This window comes from Panthera uncia, chromosome C2, assembly GCF_023721935.1.
Source record: "Panthera uncia isolate 11264 chromosome C2, Puncia_PCG_1.0, whole genome shotgun sequence".
NCBI classification, from domain to species: domain Eukaryota; kingdom Metazoa; phylum Chordata; class Mammalia; order Carnivora; family Felidae; genus Panthera; species Panthera uncia.
The window spans coordinates 130862604-130884106 of NC_064810.1; the positions used below are offsets into that span (position 1 = coordinate 130862604).

A 21503-nucleotide genomic window follows, 5' to 3' on the forward strand; every position below is an offset into this window, starting at 1 on the left:
TTCTCATGAAAACCTATCTCTTAATTTCATTAAGAGAACGCAGTACAATACAATGTACCAAAATTTGTTTGTATAAACTAACTCTACCAGATTAATAAACTAAACAGTATTTATGCTTCTGAATTTCAAGGATCTACACCTTGTCACATACTACCCACCCAACTCTCCAGCATTTCTTTGGATGATATGACAGGAATAAGTAGGTCAAAAATGCACTTGGGAAAAAAAAGTTTCTTTATTTCTATTTATTCATTTACAGAAAGACAGTATTAACAATAGGTAATAGGAACATACTTTTAAGTTTTAAAATTAATTTTCTATTTTGAAAGGTTCAGGACTTTGTCTCTTTTTTCTATCTTACTCCTTTAAATACTTCAGTCCAACAAAAAAGCAGAAAAATAAAAAGTTTATTCTCTTACTTTTCTTAAGGTCAGATTGGGATAATTAGAATCGGCTCTTTTGAATTTAGCTATCATTTAGAGTAACCTGGAAATTTATTCACAGAATGATACATGTAAGAATGTTAAAGCACAACCAAAAAAACAAAACAAAACAATTTTTTAAAGGACAAATTTCAGGGCACTTTCAAATTCTGAGGCATAAGAAAGCCCTCTTTGGGATCCTTAAGTTAAAAGATTCTTCCCTTTGATACAGAGTGAAAATTATTAGGAATTATAAAGCAACCATGGGACTGATAATAGGGCCCATGGCAGCTGCCTTAAGTTAGGGATAAATGGAATCTCTATGTTTTAGTGAAGGGACCAACAAAAGAAAGTCCAGGAAGCCACCTTAAACTCATTTCCATGGCAGGTCAAATGATGCGGATACATGTTTCCTTTAGAAAGATTTTATCCCACTGCCACCTTTCTAAGGCTTAGCCCTCAAACTGTTCTTGTTGCTACTTCTCTTCTTTACACCACCTGTTCTAGGAGCAAAACTCCTGGAAGAATGGTGCTACAAACTGGAAAATCAAGACTGTGGGGACACGAAAGGGGCTCTAGGGGCCAAAATACACAGCATCTAACAAGGAGACTAGCTAATCTAGAAATGGACTGTTAACTCTGACTCTAGTATATTCTCGAGATATGCTTACAACTTTAGTGGTATTTAAACATCAAAATTACTTGGACTCTTCTAAGCATATTTTACTTTTAAAAAAGGAAATATACTAGGCTAACAAGCAAAAATAAAAATGTATTTGCTCTTCAACAAATAACTAATATTTTAATGTTTTTATAAAAACAATTCCTTTCAGATACTCTGATTAACCTTTAAGTGACATAAAAAAAAGTTTCAGCATTCTTTAACATCAGTATTTTGCACAATTTAAAATACAGCTACTGAGTGTAGCATTTCAATGGGAAAAAAAAAAAAGAAAAGAAAAAAGGAGAATGGTAACTCACTGAGAAGTTTATATACCTAGTAAAGTTTAGTTTGTCTTGGATTCTTTAAAAAAATCTGGCCCAGAATTTTAGTTATCCTAATTACCATCCCAATCAAATAGGGTATCTATGTGTGGATTCTAGATACAGGTAAAATATTTTGAACTAATAAACACAAGACCCACTGATTGGACTGTTTGTTTAGAATCTTTTTTACTGGGTTTGGACAAAGAAGACTTCAATAAAGCTAACTATATATTGAGTTCCACTGATTAAAAATGCAGTTTTAAACACTCTGCTTTTGTGGTAAATTTTGAGAGAAATCATAAGCGTAAAGAACAATATTGTAAATGTTGTACTGTTTGCAGGTAGTTGTTGGAGAAGTGAAATGCTTGTATTCAAACTATCAAAATTCTGACCTTTCAGAATAGGTTTTATAAAACAATTTCCTGAAAATCAGCAACTGCTTTAAGCTCTTAAAATATCAATTTCAATAAAAAATATCCTTACAGATAAATCTTAAAGTTATTCCTTTCAGTCTCAATTATTTTTTACTTCAACTATATATTGAACACAGAACCAGTTTCTAAACATCTAATGAAGAACAATCTGAATGTCAAATAAAGCTAGGCAATCTAACACAACTTGTATAAGAAAGTCTCAGTGTGATTTATCAAAATTCAGAGTTAAATTTCTAGAATAGTGAAAAACTTTCAGTCTCTTCTTAATATTCAAAATCAGCAACTTCCCATGAGACTAGAAAGTTAGCAGAAGGGATCAAACAGATTTAAGCACTGCCCGACTTCTTCTAAAGTGATGTACTCTTTTATCCTAGAAAAGACAGAAGTAAGTCCTTTTTATTACTTCACTGAAAACTTTCGTATTATCGCTATGACCTAAGATAGTTGCAAAATAGTTAAGCATTCATTTTGGGTTTAAAAACTGTTAAGAGAAAAGTAGTCCTTTTGGGGAAGCATTCCTGAACAAATGTAACAAGTGTAACAAATGTACCAGTGAGTAGTTTTATTCACTAATTTAAAAAGAAATCTCAGGAAACAGAAACAGAAGACTTGGAGTCAATACCATTTTACAAAGATTATTAATTAATGATTTGGCAGTGATGCCCCAAAGACAGCTGGCATAAAGCATATTTAATTTTTAGAAGTACTGTTTTTACTAAAAGAAGTGCATCTGGTAGAAATCACAGCTTGAGAATACTACAATTCAAACTAAAATTTTATACTTTTAGGTTAAAAGCTAAAAGTTTTGGCATATTTAAAGGTATATCCTTAAACTGTGATGAAGATATATCACTCTTTAGGAAATGAAGAGACAAAGAAAAATATATGCAAAATTTTCCTCTCACTTTATGTTGCCTGCAGATGTGCAGACAGAAGGAAGTGAGGCTGGGGTGCTTGGTTGGCTTAGTCAGTTAAGCATTGGACTTTGGCTCAGGTCATGATCTTACAGTTTGTGAATTCAAGCCCCACTTTAGGTGAGACCCATTTCTCTCTCTGCCTCTCACTCAATGCCCTCTCTTGGTGGGGGGGGGGGGGGGGGGGGAGTAAAGCCTTACAAAAAGGAATGGAGCTATTTTCTTTTCTATAAGAGCTTAACTGTGTGCCCTTTTCCTAGAGATTAAAAATCAGTTGGCATATAAAGAAGAGTAACTTCTGGAAATTATGTAACCTTTAATATACTCTTTTATATGACAGGCTAATATCCTGTTTAGTTTTAAGCCCAGAAAAGTGGTCATAAATTCAAGTATCTTCAGAGGTCAGGTAGGACATGAAAGATTATAAAGACAAGATAGAAACAGTATATACCCTGCCTCAATGCATTCAAATTCAACTAAAACAGCAATATTTAGCTAATCAAAATAGGTCTAGATACCAGACTTCAGACTACCAACTTCTGACTCCTAGCCCAGAGGAACAGAAAACCGGAAAGTTCAAAGTAGGGTTTTTAGTTAACGCCAAGTTTAAAGACTACTTTCTGCCTTGTAAACAAATCATTTATAAGTACTACCTATTTAACTTTCAGAACTTTGGGCAAGGTAGGCTGTTAAAACAATCGTAGTTCTTTCCTTTTAAATTATACTATGTAGAATGAAATAATAAGAAAACGAATGTCAACTTTAAATGAACATGTTTACTTTCTGTTGAGAAGATATGTTAAGAACTTAATCCTACTATGGCTCTACTCTTGTGCATTATACAAAGTCCTTAGTATATCCCCATTAAAAAGGTTGGAAGCTTCATCCTACATCCATTCATAGATTAAAAAAAAAAAAAAGCTATTCTCCTTTCCCTGTTTTAAGACACAAAGCAATGGTTAAAATTTTCCCTTTGAATGTAAAATGGTGTAGTCATTTTGGAAAAATTCTCACAATTCCTTGAAAGGTTAAACATAGTTACACAACATAGCAATTACATTCCCAGGTGTATACCCAAGAAAGATAAAAGTCTATGTCCACACAGTAACTTGTCCATGAATGTTCATAGCATTACTCATCACAGCCAGAAAGCGGAAACAACCCAAATGTCTATCAAGTGATGAATAAACAGAGTGGTATATCCATAAATAAAAAGAAATGAACCACTCATACACACTGTAACATTGATGAACCTTAAAACCATTATGCTACGTGAAAAAAGTCAGTCATAAAAGGCCACATATTGTACTATTCTATTTATATGAAATGTCCAGAACAGGAAAATACTTTGAAAAAAAAAAGTAGGCTAGGGGTTCCCTAGGGATAGAGGAGTTGAGGGGGGATAAAGAGTAACTGCAAATGGTGAAAGGGTTTATTTTTGGGCTGGTTAAAATATCCTAAAAATGATTGTGGTCATGATGGCACAACTCTGCAAATACACTAAAAAATGGAATTGTGTGTTTTATAAGGGTTTACTGTATAGCATGTGGATTATATCTCAATAAATCTGTTGTTAAAAAAAACACAAAAAACCTTCCCTTTTAATAAGCACAATATTCCTCCCTCATTAGAGTAGTTGGTTCCTTTCCATATTCACAGACTCAGACCTAAGGGATCTTAAAAGACCTTTAGTCCTGTGTCTTCTCATTTTAAACTTGTAAAATCTGGAACCTTAGTTAAAGATTATCAAGTAATCTATCTAATGTGACATAACCAGGATTAGAAACCAGAACTTTCTTAAATTCAAACACTCACATTCTCTTCCATGTCATCAACTCTTAATCAACTTCCATTTCTTTCTACTCAGCTCTTTTCACTGCTTCACTTTATCTCTTCTCCCCCCACATTGTTCAGGTATGTAATTTGAACGATCAACTTCTTCTCTTTCAAAAAATATTTTTTAAAGTTTATTTATTTTGAGAGAGAGAGAGAGAACACACACATGCGTGCTCATACAACATACAAGATGGAGATGGACAGAGAGAGGGAGACAGAATCCTAAGCAAGCCTCACACCACCTGATGTGGGGCTTGAACTCAGGAAATGTGAGATCATGACCTGAGCCAAAATCAAGAGTTGGATGCTCAGCTAAGCCACCCAGATGCCCCACTTTTCTTCTCTTTCGTCTAATATCCACACACAGCCACACCTCATTTTACTCCAATCTCATGTGTCATTTTTTGCAAATTAAAGGTTTGTGGCAACCCTGCATTGAAAGAGTCTATTGGCACCATTTTTCCCACAGCAATTGCTCGCTTTGTGTCCCTGTGTTACATTTTGATAATTCTAGTACTGCACAATTACTACTATTATATTTGTTATGGTAATCTGTGATCAGTGATTCTGAGCTGCTGAAAGCTTAGATGATGATGAACATTTTTTAGCAATAGAGTATAGATGTATTTTTAAAATGTTTATTTTGAGAGACAGTGTGAGCAGGGGAAGGGCAGAGGGAGAGACGAGAGAGAATCTCAAGCAGGGTCCACTGAGCCCAGCACCCAATGTGGGGCTCGATCTCATGTATTGTGAGGAGGCAGACACTTAATGGACTGAGCACCCAGGCGCCCCAGCAATAAAGCATGTTTTAATTTAGATACGTATACCATTTTTTTTTAGATATAATACTATTGGACACTTAATAGACTACAGTATAGTATAAAGAAAACTTTTATATGTACTAGAAAAAAACATTAATTTGACTCACTTTATTGCATATTCGCCCTATTGCAGCAGTATGAAACTGAACCCGCATGATATCTGAGTTATATTCTGCTTTGTGTACCTAACATTTCCTCTTTTTCCATTTGGTCAAGCCAATATTCTCTTTCAACTCCCTTCTTTCACAAACCTTTTCAATTACAAGCTTCTGCTAAAGATTTCTTCTGTAAGGACAAACTACACTATATCAAGGTTTGAGCAGCGTAATGGCCAGGTAAAATTCACTCAGAGAGGTTTTCTGAGTTACTAACATCAAATTCCAAGAGTTCAATTAAATAAACGCTCTATGCAATCTCAAAATATATATTCTACAGAAACAAAGATACTTCATATCTGACAAATATGCTTTTTATCCTGTATAATACTATTCCTTTTATACCTTGAAGTAGTCATCTTGAGTAACAAGAGAGTTTCTCAGTCTGTTCTCTGGATTAAACAGACAAGATACCACAGTCTGTATGCTTCTGTCCACAGATTTCTGAAATAAAAAAAGAAGTTTTTCCAACAATCTAAGGACTATTCCTTTTACTTACTTTAACAGGTATTTCAAAGAAAGTTGAATACATGTACTTCTAAAGAATTCTTATGTAATCCATACTACATATTAAATGTGTTACACATTACATTTTCATGTAATTCATTACATATCACTTAATATGTAACTTTTCTATCAAATTTTAAAAATATTTTAGAATCTTAGTGATAAGAGTACTGGTTATAAAGCTCAATTTAGTAAAACCCTCAAATATTTCCTTAAGGTTCTTTAATTTTCCCTGTTAAGATAAGAAACAGTAAACTTCAGCATTTGAAGAAAATATATCTAGGATAAAACCTGATAATTATAACTATTTTAATATTTTTTCAAATTCTAATCATGAATCAAATCAAGGAATTTTTTTACTCTGCAGTTCAGTAGTTCTCAATTATTTTTAATTTCCACTAAGAAACACATGGACAAAGTAGCTGATGTGATAGGAATGTGCGCACAGACTCCAACGGGAATCCTTCAATGTTATTATGCACATTCCCATCACATCAACTACTTCCACATTCCCACCCATTCAACAAAAACAGGACAATTCAAGAGTGAGAGCACTGTTATATGAATTCGTTCCAACGATAAAAAAAGAAGAAACTGTACCTATTTTGGCATTTCGATTATTACTAGTGACTCTACCACTCTTGAGAGCTGCTGCCATATATAATGTTATGAAAAGAATGCCATAAATATTTGTATATTACTATTCAGCTAAGTAAATGTTTACACTGGTTAAAAAAAAGAGGTAAAATTCATATTAATCTCTTTTGAAGACAGGATTCTTGAGGAAGCTGTCTACTACATTCCACCAAAGTATGTTTGTACGTGTTAAAGTATGTCTTAAAAAACAATGAAAATACAAGAGAGAAAAGGACTACTGAATCAGAAACTATATGTAAACTCTGAAAGTTTGGGGGTGCCTCAAGTTTCATGAACTTTCACATAAAATGCCAAATTATTAGTCAATTATTTAAGCTGTTATTTTTGGCTTCCATATTTAAATTTGAAAAAAGATACTTGCATCTCTAAGGGCCATTATAAAAACTTCAAAAAATAATTATGAAAATATAAACAAAATATAAAATTAGATGTTTGCCTTTTGTGGGCCATTTCCAGAGGATGGAGTAGCTTCATGAACTGAACATTCACTTTGCAAAACTTCAGCTCCTGGATCAACTTCATTACAGTGGTAGTTAACAGCAGTATAAGTCTACATTATAAAAGTATAATTAAAGAGATGTACATTAGATACATTTCTGAACAATCTATTCTTCAAAATTAGCGGATATTGAGCATTTAAATGTGGGTTGTGTTGAAGCTGAATTATGTTATTTCAGAAACTTTATTTTGAACTGAATAGCTGAATTGCAATAAGGCAGTCTTATATTTTGAAAAGTCTTCTAAACTTCAACATAATCAGATTAGAAGAGCTCTAAGAAAAAGAAGCTCCAAGGATGCCTGAGTGGCTCAGCTGGTAAAGTGTTGACTTTGGCTCAGGTTATGATCTCGTGGTCTGTGGGTTCAAGCCCCACGACAGGCTCCGTGCTGACAGCTCAGAGCCTATAGCCTGCTTTGGATTCTGTGTCTCCCTCTCTCTACCCCTCCCCTTCTCATGCTCTTTCAAAAATAAACAAACATGTTAAAAAATTAAAAAAAAAAAACAAAAAACAAAAACCTCCAACATCTAGTTACAGAATGAGAATTTCCCAGTGCCTGAGAATTTGAATTAATGTCATATCATTCAAAGGTCCAAACTTGATGAAGGATACAAAGTAACAAACACTAAAGTGTTTTAAAGCTAACACCCTCTTCTGTGTTCTTATATATAACATCTAACAGTATTAACAGCAAAACATTTGCTTCTCTTCAGCAGATTTTTTTTATGGAGAGAAAACTAGATAGATTCAATACAAATTCTAAATTCACTGGATTAGAATTAACACAGGTATTAACACTACCTTCCTTGGATTATATATAATTTAGCACCTATTGTATGCAGAGCAGCCATTGCCTGAAAGCACACAAAAACCACATGAGAAATGAAAAGCGGTTTCTCCCATGGAAGAATATATTGGGGCTGACATTAATAAAACATAGCACATAATGTGAAAGGAAATTTAAAAATATTTTTAGGCATATATGAAATGACAGAAAGTCAAGAAAAATATGATAGTTAAAAGTTAAAACAAGAAAATATTTTAAATAAAGAAAAGGGAGTATACGTTTTAAATAAAGAAAAGAGAGTAATTCTCCTTACCGGGGGTATAACATAACTCCTTTGTTCCCCAGCAGGCCACTGTGGTGGCATCTTAAAAAAACAAACAAAACAAAAGGAAGTAACAATTAGTTAACCATTCTTACACATTTTCACAAACATGAAAGATAGACAATGTTGAGGTTTTGTCATGCTGGTTCCTTGAACTTGCAGTAAGAGAAACAGAATGGAAGAATGAAATACTTTAGGTTTCTAATACCTGAGAGAATTACTGTTACTTTATACATAAACCCTAATTTTTCTCAATTTTCTGGTGTTAGCTTTCAGAAAAACTCAAAGATAGTAGTTCTCTGGATTTATTCCCATAGCTAATGGTCATGGTCCATAGATATGGTCATATCTATGCTCAGAAATTCAGAGAACTACTACTTTATAGTAGTCAGCTAAAATAAACACTACCAAATATAATTGGAATTCAATGCTCTAAAACCTGAGTTATTTTATTTCATCTATCCCCCTAAAAAAGCTTATAAAAGTTAGTTTGGATGGTTCAGCTATTTGCTAGCAAAAATGGAAGAAAACATGCTGAAATACAGAAGAGGACACAAAATCTTATAAAACAGTGTAAGAAATCTTTATGCTAAGTATATTCCTGTCAAATCTTTTTCCCTTATTTCTAAATAATTAAAGGTCCTAATTCTAGACAAATTCTAACTTTCTTATCTTAAGCATGTTCCACTAGTTTAAATGACAAACTATTGGAGAAATTCATATAAATGCCTGAATAATATTCCAAAGTAAATCATTTTGTTCCCTTTTAAATTACCTGATAATTATATACAGGCAGCTGATATCCAGTGATAACCTGAACTGGTGAACTAGGATAAGGAGGATATGCCTGCAAATAAAGTTTACAGAAAGAATGGATTAACATGGAAAATTCTTGAAAATAATAAAGTAAAACTTCCAATACAACAAAAATATGAATATAAATCATATTTCTATTCTATTCTATTCAGAATTCTATTCAGAATTCTATTGGAGTGATTGGCTACATTAAGAAAAATTCTCTGTCAAATGTTAGTCTTTTGGGAGAGGAGAAGGGATGAATGAGGGAAGAGACTGATTTTGCCCATTTTCGTTCATCTTATTTGTGTATTTATCCATACTGAGAAGTTCTTCCTTATACTGGTGATAAGGCTCTAATTAAGATAGATTTCCATATTAAACTTATATTAATACATCTGTTATTTCTTTGTAAAAATATTTTTAACCAGTTGTGTATTCCTTGACAATATCATAGAGTAATGGGTAGTCCTCCTACACACTTTATGGCTCTTTCTGTATTTCATTTCTACAAGTTAAGGGCAGTATATAACCCCAAAACTGAAATGAACAGAATGCCTTTCATCTTTCAATAAATATTTATTAAAAGCATCTATGTAATATCATACATGAATACACCCAAGTTAAGTAATAGCTCACAGCAAATGTTAGGAACGAGTAGGGCTTTTCTTCTAACCATGTTTAGAGCAAGAAAAATAACAAAAGGTATACCCTGTGTTTAGGGTAGATGGAAAATGTAAACAAATGAAAGACACTACAGAAACACTTCTCTACCATTTTTCTTTTCTTGAAAATAAAATGTCTTTTAAACTGAAGTAAATAAAATGAAGAAAATCAATGTTATTCATCATCAATAGGAGATAGTAAATATTTCAAATCCCATTTCAAATATTCAAGTATCCAAACAAATTGTATGCCAGAAAACTCACAGAATTTACAAATACAGTTAACTCATCAGAAACCTATCCATCCTAGAACCAGAATACATCCAGAAGTCAGTAATCTATAGAAGACATCTGAAAATCATTGAAAATAATGAATAAATAGAACTGCCAAACTTAAAGAAGGATAAATCAGGCAAACACATGAGGAAAGCTGCCTTCAAATATTTTAGGAGTTATCCTATGGGGGGAGGGGAAATGAATGAGATATATATATTCTTCATGGCTACAGAGGTCAGTTCTTAAAGACTTACAAACTATATAGAAGCATATTTTAGCTTGGTGTTAGAAACAATACTAAGAACAACAGATTTCTAACAAAAGTAATAGATTTTCTTCTCATCAGAGACAGTATTACCACTTATTATGGAAAATATGCATCTAATTTGAGGGTAAAAAGTGAGACTGGCTTACTTTTAAGGTGCCCCCATCTGTAAGATCTGCAATACTATTTAAAAAAAAGAAAAAGGAATGTTAAGTAATTTTTACCTGAACATACTGAGTTATAGGATTCATCATGGTTGGAGGCTGCATGTAAGTTTCAGTGTTTGGATTACTCCAGACACTCTGAAACTGCGGTGGAGGAGGAGGATTAAAAACCAAAGGACGCGGCTGCACATGATAAGCACCTTTTTAAAGAATAATACGAAAACAAAGACTACTTTTAGTTTCCTGAAAAGCTACATATGTTAATAAGAACAATTCTTCTCCTTACTCACATAAATTTTGTTTCCTGATTGCAGGTCCCAGTTTCAGCTTTTTACCATGGAAATTTATCTGTGACTGAAAATAAAACCATAATAAAGCTAAAATCAATTTCAAAGACTTCTAAGACTTCGGTAAATACCCCAAATCTTCTAAAATTTCTACCATCAGAGATCATCACTGGTAAGAACATACCAAATCAAAATTTATCAGCACGAAGCGACCTTACCCTCACTACCCAAGTGTTGAGAGAAGTCTTGGAATTTGATCAAAAACCTTTACACTCTGTCTCTAACCTTTTCTGTGTCTAGCTCATGAAGCTAGATGTCCAGTTACAAATGAACAGGTTCTGACTGGTTATGTAAGATTACTCTAGGTTTAGATTTCAGACAGGAAGTTTATTTCTATATTTCATACAAGGCTATATATTCAGGACTCAACACTAAACACTGCATCCATAAACTGAGATTTTTCCATAAGATTACTTACTTCTACTATCTTCTGCACATCCACATCATTATAAAATGAAACAAATCCATAGCTACAAAGAAAGATAAATGAAGTGTAAAAATCACCACCAGAACAGTATATGGTCTAAAACTTCTAGTAGTCTATGAAGTAACTGACTGAAATTATACTGATGAAGGATGAAGAATATACTGAAATAAAGTTTTAGATGTACATGATCAGTCATCTATAAATACGACCTTTTGTCTTTTTCCCCTGATCTAGGGGGAAGAAATGCGTGAAGGTTAACATAGTGTGGGTCATCATTCATTAACAGAAAATTCACATCTATGAACGTGAATTTAACTTACTACCTATTGCAAGATGGTTAAAACTTAAGATACCATAAGATACATGAAAAAAACAGCTCTGATAGAACTGATTAATCCACTTACGTAAAATAAATGAAGGTAGGAAATATTTACATACAAACGCTATCAAAATGACTACATAGAAGAGTTGGCAGCAAACTTATCTTTTATATGTAAGAAACAAAGCAAAAAATTTATACAAGTGTAAGAACACGCGTTTTGAATTCTTCTATGCTACTCTATATAGAGACTATAGCTCACATATTTTTTATACTTTATACTGAACATTATGTTTTACTCACCCTTTGGACACACCAGTTCGATCCGTGATTATCTTCACTTCTTTTACTGAACCGTATCTAGCAAAGAAACTTCTAATTTCGGTTTCATCCATCTATGGAGAAGAATTTGACTTCAAGAGTAAAAATTCAGCATTCAAAAATTTCAATTATACTATAAAAAAGATTTGAAAATGTGGAGGTATCTCTCCTAAGGATCCCCAAACCACCTGTAGCTCTTTGTCAAAGATACTTTTAGTCTCTATAGGTTAAACATGAACCCAATTCCAAACCTGCATGAAGTACAAAAAAACCTTATGTTTGCATCATGACCCAAACCCCAGTATTCACTAAATATTTTCTTAAATAAATGAAATAGGAATACAATACCCTAACATCAATTCCACCAACAAAAACGGTGTTTGGCATGATTTTGCCTTCTGGTAAAACATAGCCTTGGCTGGTTGTAGCTGATGAGGACTGAGTGCTGGCCTCTCTGGAGATGGTAGAGTTTGGAGTCTCAGGATTTGCAGCAGACTGTAATTTGGAAAGCAGATATCATCACTAAACCAGGATGTGAAACACAACCTTTGTATTTAAAATACAGAGTATTTTCATATGAATTACTTTCATAGTAAATTGACCAGTAATACAGCTTAGTTCAGGTTTAGGATTTAAGGTAATCAGAGTAGATCAGTATGAAATTTTAACAAAAGGGTACAGTACATTCTTAAACCCAGTGTTGCTTATCATCATCTTTTACACTAAAGTAGAATACTGACTTTATACTGAGTTTGTGAACTGGAAAGTTGAGATTTGTAAAAACAGTTATTAAACTCATTCTATTGTATGCCAGGTAAGCAAATTTTCACTTTACTGAGTACCTTATTAAAAAGCATGGTAAATCTTTAAAAAAAAAGGTAATTTTTAAAAATCTGCATCAAAACATACATCAAAGCTTTGTTTTCACTTATTTTTTATTTTAAAGAGTGCAAGAGACAATGAGCACATACCCATGGCACAAGCAGAGGACAGGGGTAGAGGGAGGGAGAGAGAACCTTAAGTTGGTTCCATGCTCAGCACAGAACCTGACATGGGGCTTGATCCCACAACCCTGAGATCATGACCTGAGCCAAGATCAAGAGCCAGACACTCAACCCACTGAGCCACCCAGACACCCCTACCACAAAGCTGTAAACAAATTTCTTTTGCCTCCTCTTTCTAGTCACCAAAATTAACATGCATTTTGTAATTAAATACTCTTTGTGTTAGTATGCATTTACTTTGGAAATGGATCATGAAAAGATTATTTGTTCACATATCGTAATACCTCCTGCTAAAAAAAGGGCTTACAATCCTTTCCCTTAGTGTTAGGGTGTTCAAAGCATCTTTTGAAATAACATTTTTCCTCTTCACTAACACCAAATCAGTCCCCACTGATAATTCTAATTTTCACAGTGGGCTGATAGATATAAATGATACTATCTTTATTTTCAAATTAAGAGACCCACACATGAAACTCATTTTTCTGGATTCTGGTCAGAACTCTATCTTTAGTTTTTCCACATAAGATTAATGTAAATTTTTCTGAAGCAAAATTTACTGGTAATATATATGTCGGAAAAGCAGTCTAACATAGTGAAACAAAAGTGATTTAGTCAGGAGATCTGGGTTCATGTCCTTTACTAGGTTATAACCCCTTATTTGGTAGCTATTTATATCTGGAAAATTGCTTTGAGAATAAAGTGAGATAACATCTGCAAATTCATTTTGTAAAGTATAATGTGGTACACCAATATAAGTTAGTGTTCTATTATCTGCAGTTATTTTCAATAGTTTAAAAAGCTTCTTTCTTGGTTTTACCATTTACTTATTTTGTACATACTTTATTAATTAACAACCAATTTTAATTGGAACTTCAAAGAACCAATTATTGGCACATCCATATATTTGAAATTCATTTATGAAGTACCTATTGAGGGGTGTCTGGGTGGCTCTGTTCGTTAAGTGTCTGACTCTGGCTCAGGTCATGATCTCAAAGTTCATGAGCCTGAGCCCCACTTCAGGCTCTGTGCTGACAGCGTGGAGCCTGGAGCCTGCTTGAATTCTATGTCTCCCTCTCTCTCTGCCCTTCCCCCTCCCCAAAATGAATAAACATTAAAAAAATAAAAAAATAAAAAGAAGTAGCTATTGATTAAGAGGCTGCAAGAGAAATAAACCCATTACATCTCTGCTTATGGAGAAAAACAGGGACAAAATAAACCAACTGATACATATATTTTTAAAAAGCAAGCACAGTAATTTCTATAGAAATCAGTGACAATAATAAAGTAGGTATAATTCCTATTTTTTTAGATGCTAGAAGTTACTAGTAAATTTAAGATTCTATAACCTTCTATACTGATTAGAGATGAAATCAAAACTCAAATCACCAAACGTGTTTTAGTTTCTATTAATTTGTACACATACAACTGATTCTTGAACATGGATTTGAACTGTCCAGGTCCACTCATTCACAAATATTTTTCAAAGAAATACAGTATAGTACTGTAAATACGTGGAGGAACGGTGGGTTGGTGTCCCTAACTCCTGCATTGTTCAAGAGTCAACTGTACTTGCTATTACGTGTTTCTATTTGGGTGCTTCCTAATTCTTTCCTCTTAACTATAGTATACTAATATTTCATAATAATGAAATAGAGTAAAAACCTTCTGAAGTTTTCCCATTTTTTTGTTTTCTAATGTTAGTTTTTTTTTCCTACATGGGACTGACTGTACTACATACTCCACGTATCTTTAACTATTAAAACTTGACTAGATTTCTCTTCACTATAAATAACTTACCAATCCCTTTCAGTTAGTTATTTCATAAGTTCAAAACAAATCCAAAAGGGGCTCTGAAATTCTAACAGACTTTCTTTTCTCCTTCTGAATTTCCCCTTCATTTGTGGATGAACTTTGGATACCTTTCTATTTGACAAACTAGTATTATCTGCTGTGAATGACCACGGATTTATGTTTTAATTTGAAGGTGTAAGGTCAGGCCAGAAAACTGTACCACATTATAAGGGGTTATGAGAATGTACTGATTCTCAACCAGGGGAGATTTTGTGATGCAGGGGCATTTCTGGTTGTCACAACTGAAGGGTACTCCTTGTATCTGGTAGCAGAGGCCAAGGATACAGTACATATCCTATAATGCAAAAAACAGCTTCCTACAACAAAAAACTATCTGTTCCAAAATGTGAACAGGGTCGCAGTTGAGAAACCGATGATAGCATCTCCAGAACTGAAGGTGAAATTTCTAATTCTCATATTCTATTTAACAAAAGTAAAATGGATACTTGAGACATTAGGCAACAATTTGGGAAAAAAGGCCATTGTATGTTGTAGGAAATTTGGTTTGGGATTGAGTTACTCAAATTCACGGTCTCGTTAATTGAGATATTAAACATTATATTCAGCAAATCATTTTCTTTACATCTTAAATTAAGACACTACCATGTCTTAATCTTTAACCAGCAGGTGGTGCTCAAAGCTAACAAAGTAAGCAAAGTACTCCATTTTAATAAGACATCAGCAGGGATTTTTTTTAAACTTCTGTGTGTGTACTTGTATACAATTGTAATTTATATACACAACATCCAAAACCAATAAACAACCTTTAATACTTTTAAACTACTGCTAAAAATACTCCACAAATAAATGCTTAGGCTAAAGCAAAAAGTTTGGTATTATTAAAGTATTAATATTAACCATCAATAGCATACAGAAATAAATTTCATATAAATTAAATATAGGGAGTAATTATTTTTCTTAATTATATCTTCAGGTGAGTTGGCGGGTTTTGAGAAAAGTAATGCTAGGATATTAAGTAGCAGGAAACTTGGGAGGCCTTCATATACAGAATTCTCATCACTGGTATTTACAGTAATACATTCCCTGGTGTACTTGGATAATGAAATGACAAAAATACCTAAAAGCTGAAAAAAACCTTATCATTACTAAAGCTCCTGGGATATCAGCTCTTTAACATTATTTCATTCAACTTTTATAGCTACATGCAAGGCAACTGCAATCTGTAATTGACCACAAAAACAATCTATAATTTGTAGTCACTAGAGTTATATCCACAGAAGACACTAATAAAAAAAAAAAAAAAAGCATAATAGGAAATAGGAAATGAAAATCAGAATAAAACCTTGTAAGTAAATCCAAGACTGGACTCTTAGAAAGAAACAATCCAAATAATAGACAAACAATCCTGAGAAAACCAAGAGAGAAAAAGGCAAGAAAGCAAAAATATACATTTGTGTTGAAAAAAGGTGGTATAACCACAGATTATAACAGAATCTTGATGAAATGGCCAACTTTCTAGAAAAATGTCAATCTTAAGAAAAAATACTTGATTCCTAGCTCGGTTTCACTGTGAGTTTTTTTCAAATTGTGAAGAAACAGATAATTTGTGTGTGTGTAGGTGGGTGTGTAGAGGGCACCAAGACAGAAACAATTGTACACAGAAGACAGTGTGTATGAGAAAGATTCAGATACTTTAACTGAAAAACATTCCAGAGAAAAAAGAAGAAAAAAGGGTATTTCTCAATTCATTTTACAAAACTAACACCTAAATAACAAAACCTAATCAAAATGGTCCACCTCTGCCCCAACACAAAGATGCAAAATTCCAGCAGTATATAAAAAACATACAATTAAGAACAATTTATATTGAAAACTCAAAGATGGTTCATTCTTAGGAAATCTGTTACTGTCATTCACCAAAGGAAAGCATTTTATAAAATACATCCATCACTGAATTTTTAAAAACCTAAGTAAAACAGAAATCTTACTCTCTGTTGATGTAGCTCTAAGCTAACATCAGGCTTAAAAAGAAACAGCAATTTCCACTGAAATTAGAAAATAAAGGCAACTCCTTACCACTATAAATGACAAAGAATTTTAATGGAGTTCTTATAAATCCTTAAAAAAGATAAACATCCAAATAGAAAGATGGATTAAGAATTTATAAAAAAGAAATTTTGAAAGCTAATGACAAACTTCAACTTCATTAATGAGTAAAAAAAAAAAGCACATCAGAATGTATTTTCCACCTATTATTGGCAACTTTAAAAAGTGTTAATACCTCTCACTGGAAAGAGTGTGGAGATCATTCTGCACACAGAACACGTACTGGTACATGCTCCATCAAGAATAACTCAGAAAGATGTACTGTAATTTAAAATTGTTATAAAATGGGCATAACCCTTTCACTCAGTTGTTTCCATTCCTGGCAATTAATTTCAAGGAATTAATAAAATAAGTATTCCAAACCGTTCGCACAAAGATACTTACTATAGTACTGTTTTAATACAGAAAAATTATTCATTATAATTCATTATTCACTATTATTCATTATTTAAATTTGGTAAAACAAGTAATGGTATAATCTTACATCTTAACATTACATACTTGAAATCATTAAAAAAATTTTTTTTACATTTATTTTTGATAGAGAGAGACAGAGCGTGAGCGGGGAGGGGCAGAGAGAGAGGGAGAGACAACAGAATCCGAAGCAGGCTCCAGGCTCTGAGTTTCAGCAGAGAGCCTGAAGCGGGGCTCGAACTCAGAAACCACGAGATCATGACCTGAGCCGAAGTCGGACGCTTAACCGACAGAGCCACCCAGGCACCCCACTTGAAATCCCTTTATCTTTGAAAAATAATATCCATTATATTAAGTGAAGGATGCAAGATATAAGAAAGTATTATGTAGCATGGTACAACTTTTATAAAATAAAACTTAACCTATCTACGTGCAATACATGCATAAAACAATCTGGAAGGACATACATATAGCAAAACTTTGTTAAAGGGTTTGGGACAGACCGGTTTTCTTGCACTGATTACTTTCAAATGAGTTAATATGCCACTGTTATAATCAGGGGGAAAAACGCGATTAGCATTCCCCCTTTTCTCTAAAAATGGAGAGGAAAAAAATACTGTACTTTTTGAAGAGTAACTCAGTGATTAGATAACGACATAACAAATAATAATACGTATAATTGCAGATTTTTATATACAGGATAATACATATAATTGCAGATGTTTATTTTAACCTTTATAGGTAGTAATATAAACTGTATATAAATGTCCTCCGTTGACTTCTAAAAATGGAGAATACGAAAGATTACACTGCCAATCCACAGCGTCTAGAACACGTCTGTGACTTAAGGGTATGGGTCCAAAGTTTCAGAGTTGCACCTCGTGGTGGGTCACCGCCAAGCATTTACCAAAACTCACCGAAACGTCCCCCGCCAGGAGCAAGTATTACTACTGTGCGGACGTTTGGTTTAAACTCCTGCTGCATCTCGGGAGAGAAAGCGTTTCCCGAGCACAGAACTCGGGCCTCTCGGGTCTGCGGTCCCGCAGGAGCACAGGCAAGCCCGGCCTCGTGCGGCAAGGATGGCGTCGGGCGAGTTTTCCGCCTGAGGCCGCCGCACGAGGGAGCCCCCGGCGCCAGGCCAGGCACGAGGTGCCGCCACCGAAGCTCTCGTGTCCCCGCCGGCCGCCCGGTTTCCCCCGACGTGAGCACCCCGCGCCCCGCCCCCCCCGCCAAGAGCCCGCCGCCACCACGTGCGAGGGCCGGAAAGAAACCACTTGCCGAGGAAAACGCCGGCCCTCAGAGTCGACAGCCCAGTTCCCGGAGAGCCGGCGCCAGCTGGCTTCCGGGAGCGGCAGCCCGACGCCATCTCGCACCAGACGCGCGGCCTCCTCTCCTCAGGGTAAGCGCGGGAAGGGAGGCCCGCCGGGCGGGGTGGGGGTGGGGCGGCCGCGCGGTATTCACCTCCCCCCCACCCCCCCCAAGTCCCCGCGGTCCACACCGCAGGCCGCCCTCACAGCCTAGCGGGCGCCTGCGGGAGGCAGGCGGGGCGGCGTGAAGGTCGTGGCCCTGCACGTGGTCGGCCGGAGGGACAGCGAGCCCCGGGGCCATTCCCCTCAGCGACAGCCACGGGGAATTCCTCCCCTCCCCCACGCCTCTAGGCCGCCTCGCCCTCCTCCCTCAGGCCATCTGTGGTGCACCCGGGCCGGCGCCCCAGAACAAGGAAGCGGGGTGACCCCGATTTCAGCCCCCCTCCTGCGCGGCGCCAGAAAAGCCGAGTTTCCGCCACCCGGGAGGTCCCCACCCGGGCGTGCGCCCCTCAGGCCTCCTCCCCAACTCACCATGATGGCGGCAGCTAGCTGTTCCCGCTGAATGGGCTCGAGGAGGAGCGGAGGCTGGGCTTCTGGCACCACTCTTAGGGCTGCCGTTCGCTCTGCTCTTGCCGCTGCCCGGCTTCGACTTGGGCAAAGGGATAAAAGAGGACTAGAGGAAAATCGAAAGCGAGCGGCGCGATCCAGGAGCCCTAACAACCAAGTGGCGATGCTGAGGGGCGCAGGCGAACTGAGGCGTGGCCTGCGGGGCTCCCAGAGGTGGCTCCTGCGCCGGGTACTGGAGCTCGTGGTAGCCGCCTCAGCCAATGGGTGACAGCCCCCCGCCCCCTGCGGGGGGCGCTTGGGGGGGCACCGGCTCCCCCATCGGGGGTATGGAGGGGGTGCGCGCGGGCCGGCACTCCGTAGCCAGGGAGGCGCCGACCTGAGACTTGTGGGCTGACAGACCCCCTTTCCCCTGGACCCACACGTCACCCCGAAAATGCCTTTGAAGCACACTTGAAATAAGCGTGCATCCTTAAATGTATATGAAAATTAAAAAAAAAAATTAATGCATCTACGCTCTAGTTTCAAAATGGCGCCCGAACACCCGGGATTAACCCGTTCCCGGTTATCCCTGTTGTCGCCCCCCCAAATCGATTAAATGACTACAGAAATAGAAAATAGAACCAAGTCTGTAGACTACGGGGAAGGAGACCCCCAAAAGTCCAGAAACATGGGCGCTTTTCTGTCAAGTTTGAGGTAGATGGGGTTGGATTGGACAGATAGGGCGGGCCAGGTTGGTTGGCGTTCAGGGCGTTTATTATTTCAAGAAACGTGTTGATGGTATCGACTGGTGATAGCACGGTACCGCAGATACAGGATAGAACGAAACGGGCAAACATTTCTTCCTTTAGGGAATTTAAATTGTAAGGGGGCGGGTTTATTTTGTAGGCCTTGCAGGAAGAAACTAGGCCTGCTTAGAGAATTCTAGAACATTCTCAAGGTCTGAGAAACCAGGCCTAGAGCAAGGGTGAGCGGTAGGGCAGTTGGTGGAGAAGATCACACCCCTTTGGAAACTACTCTAGCATTCTCTACTCATAGGGGATAACCGGCTATGACTTTTATCCTCAAACTTCACTCTTGTACTGATGAAAAGCATTGAAATGTTACTTTGTGAGCTGGAATAGTGGTGGACTTCTGTAACCTGAAAACCTTCACTACCAACACCTAGCATTACTGGATAAAATAATAACTAACCTTATTTTTAATATTCAGCTGAACTCATAAGGAATGAAGGGAAATCTCAAGATGTCAGAAACTTACCTGAAAACCAAAGCAGTGACTTCTTGAACTAATTCTTCTCTAGTCCTATGAGGGCTGGGGTGTAAGATGACCAGTCAACTAGTTTGCCCTGGACTTTCCTGGTTTTAGTACTGAAAACCTCCCACACTTCATGAAACCAGGTCTGAGGCAAACCGGGATAGTTATATGCTAAGGACAGGCGGGTGTGCAAGATATTGTTAGTCTCTGACTTGAGGTCTGGAAGTATATAGGCAGGAGGTAAGGGTTTGAAGTAGCTCAAGGTGGAGCTAGAACTGAGTACAAAAAGCTATTGTCCCTGAAAGACATCATCCTCAGGAAATGGGTAGATTAAGGAAGATATAAACCTCCCCCCCCCCAGCCAGTAGATAAGCAGATGAAGAAGTTTGTCCCATTTCTGCGTGAAAAGAAAAAAATTATTTAACTGTGGTGAAATTTTGAAACCCTATGTCTGCATTTCACAGAGAATTTGAAGTTTAGTTTTTAGCACTTGCATGTTATTGGAATCTCAAAACCTAGAAATTGATTCTTCAACCCCATCCTCTTCCCCAGAAAGATCTCAGAAAAGGAATCTGGAATGCCTTGCAGAAACAAACATAAAACCACCCTAGAGGGATGTTTCCAAAAAAGGCTTAACAGGATGGTCATAAGAAAAGGGCCCTTGGAGATAACATTCACAATGAAAAATTTTAAAACATTACTTATTCAGAGAAATACACTCTGTGTATATTTTACATAGGTGTATGGTGATTCCACTATTTTAACATGTAAACTTAAAGTAGGGGGCGCCTGGGTGGCTTGGTCGGTTAAGCGTCCGACTTCGGCTCAGGTCACGATCTCATAGCCCGTGAGTTCGAGCCCCGCGTCGGGCTCTGTGCTGACCGCTCAGAGCCTGGAGCCTGTTTCGGATTCTGTGTCTCCCTCTCTCTCTGCCCCTCCCCTGTTCATGCTCTGTCTCTCTCTGTCTCAAAAATAAATAAACGTTAAAAAAAAAAAAAAAAAACTTAAAGTAGAAAACTAATACCTTGAGATATTTTAACTCTGTACAACTCCTCCATATTTACAAACAATTATTATTCACTACTTTAGTTCTGTCTTGTTTTCCTTCTATAAATTAGACA

At 36.4% G+C, this 21503-nt stretch overlaps 1 protein-coding gene across 1 annotated transcript; it reads right to left on the reverse strand.

Annotated features, from left to right (window-relative positions):
• Positions 1–216: 216 nt before the first annotated feature.
• DAZL (deleted in azoospermia like) lies at positions 217–19503 on the reverse strand. The gene is made up of 11 exons (XM_049629857.1): positions 19093–19503; positions 12267–12413; positions 11901–11992; positions 11270–11321; positions 10795–10858; positions 10565–10704; positions 9115–9186; positions 8331–8381; positions 7170–7283; positions 5915–6013; positions 217–2213 (listed from the first exon to the last, which is right to left on the reverse strand). The coding sequence occupies exons 1-11, from the start codon at positions 19093–19095 to the stop codon at positions 2160–2162; spliced, it is 888 nt and encodes a 295-aa protein (XP_049485814.1). The 5' UTR covers positions 19096–19503; the 3' UTR covers positions 217–2159.
• Between the last annotated feature and the right edge of the window lie 2000 nt (positions 19504–21503).

Excerpts from the sequence above, each read along its gene's own strand:
- DAZL (XM_049629857.1), bottom strand. Across the intron at positions 9,187-10,564 it reads CTATAACTCAGTATGTTCAG|GCATATCCTCCTTATCCTAG; the intron begins GTAAAAATTACT and ends CTTTATTTGCAG. Across the intron at positions 6,014-7,169 it reads CTGGAAATGGCCCACAAAAG|AAATCTGTGGACAGAAGCAT; the intron begins GCAAACATCTAA and ends TTTTTATTTCAG.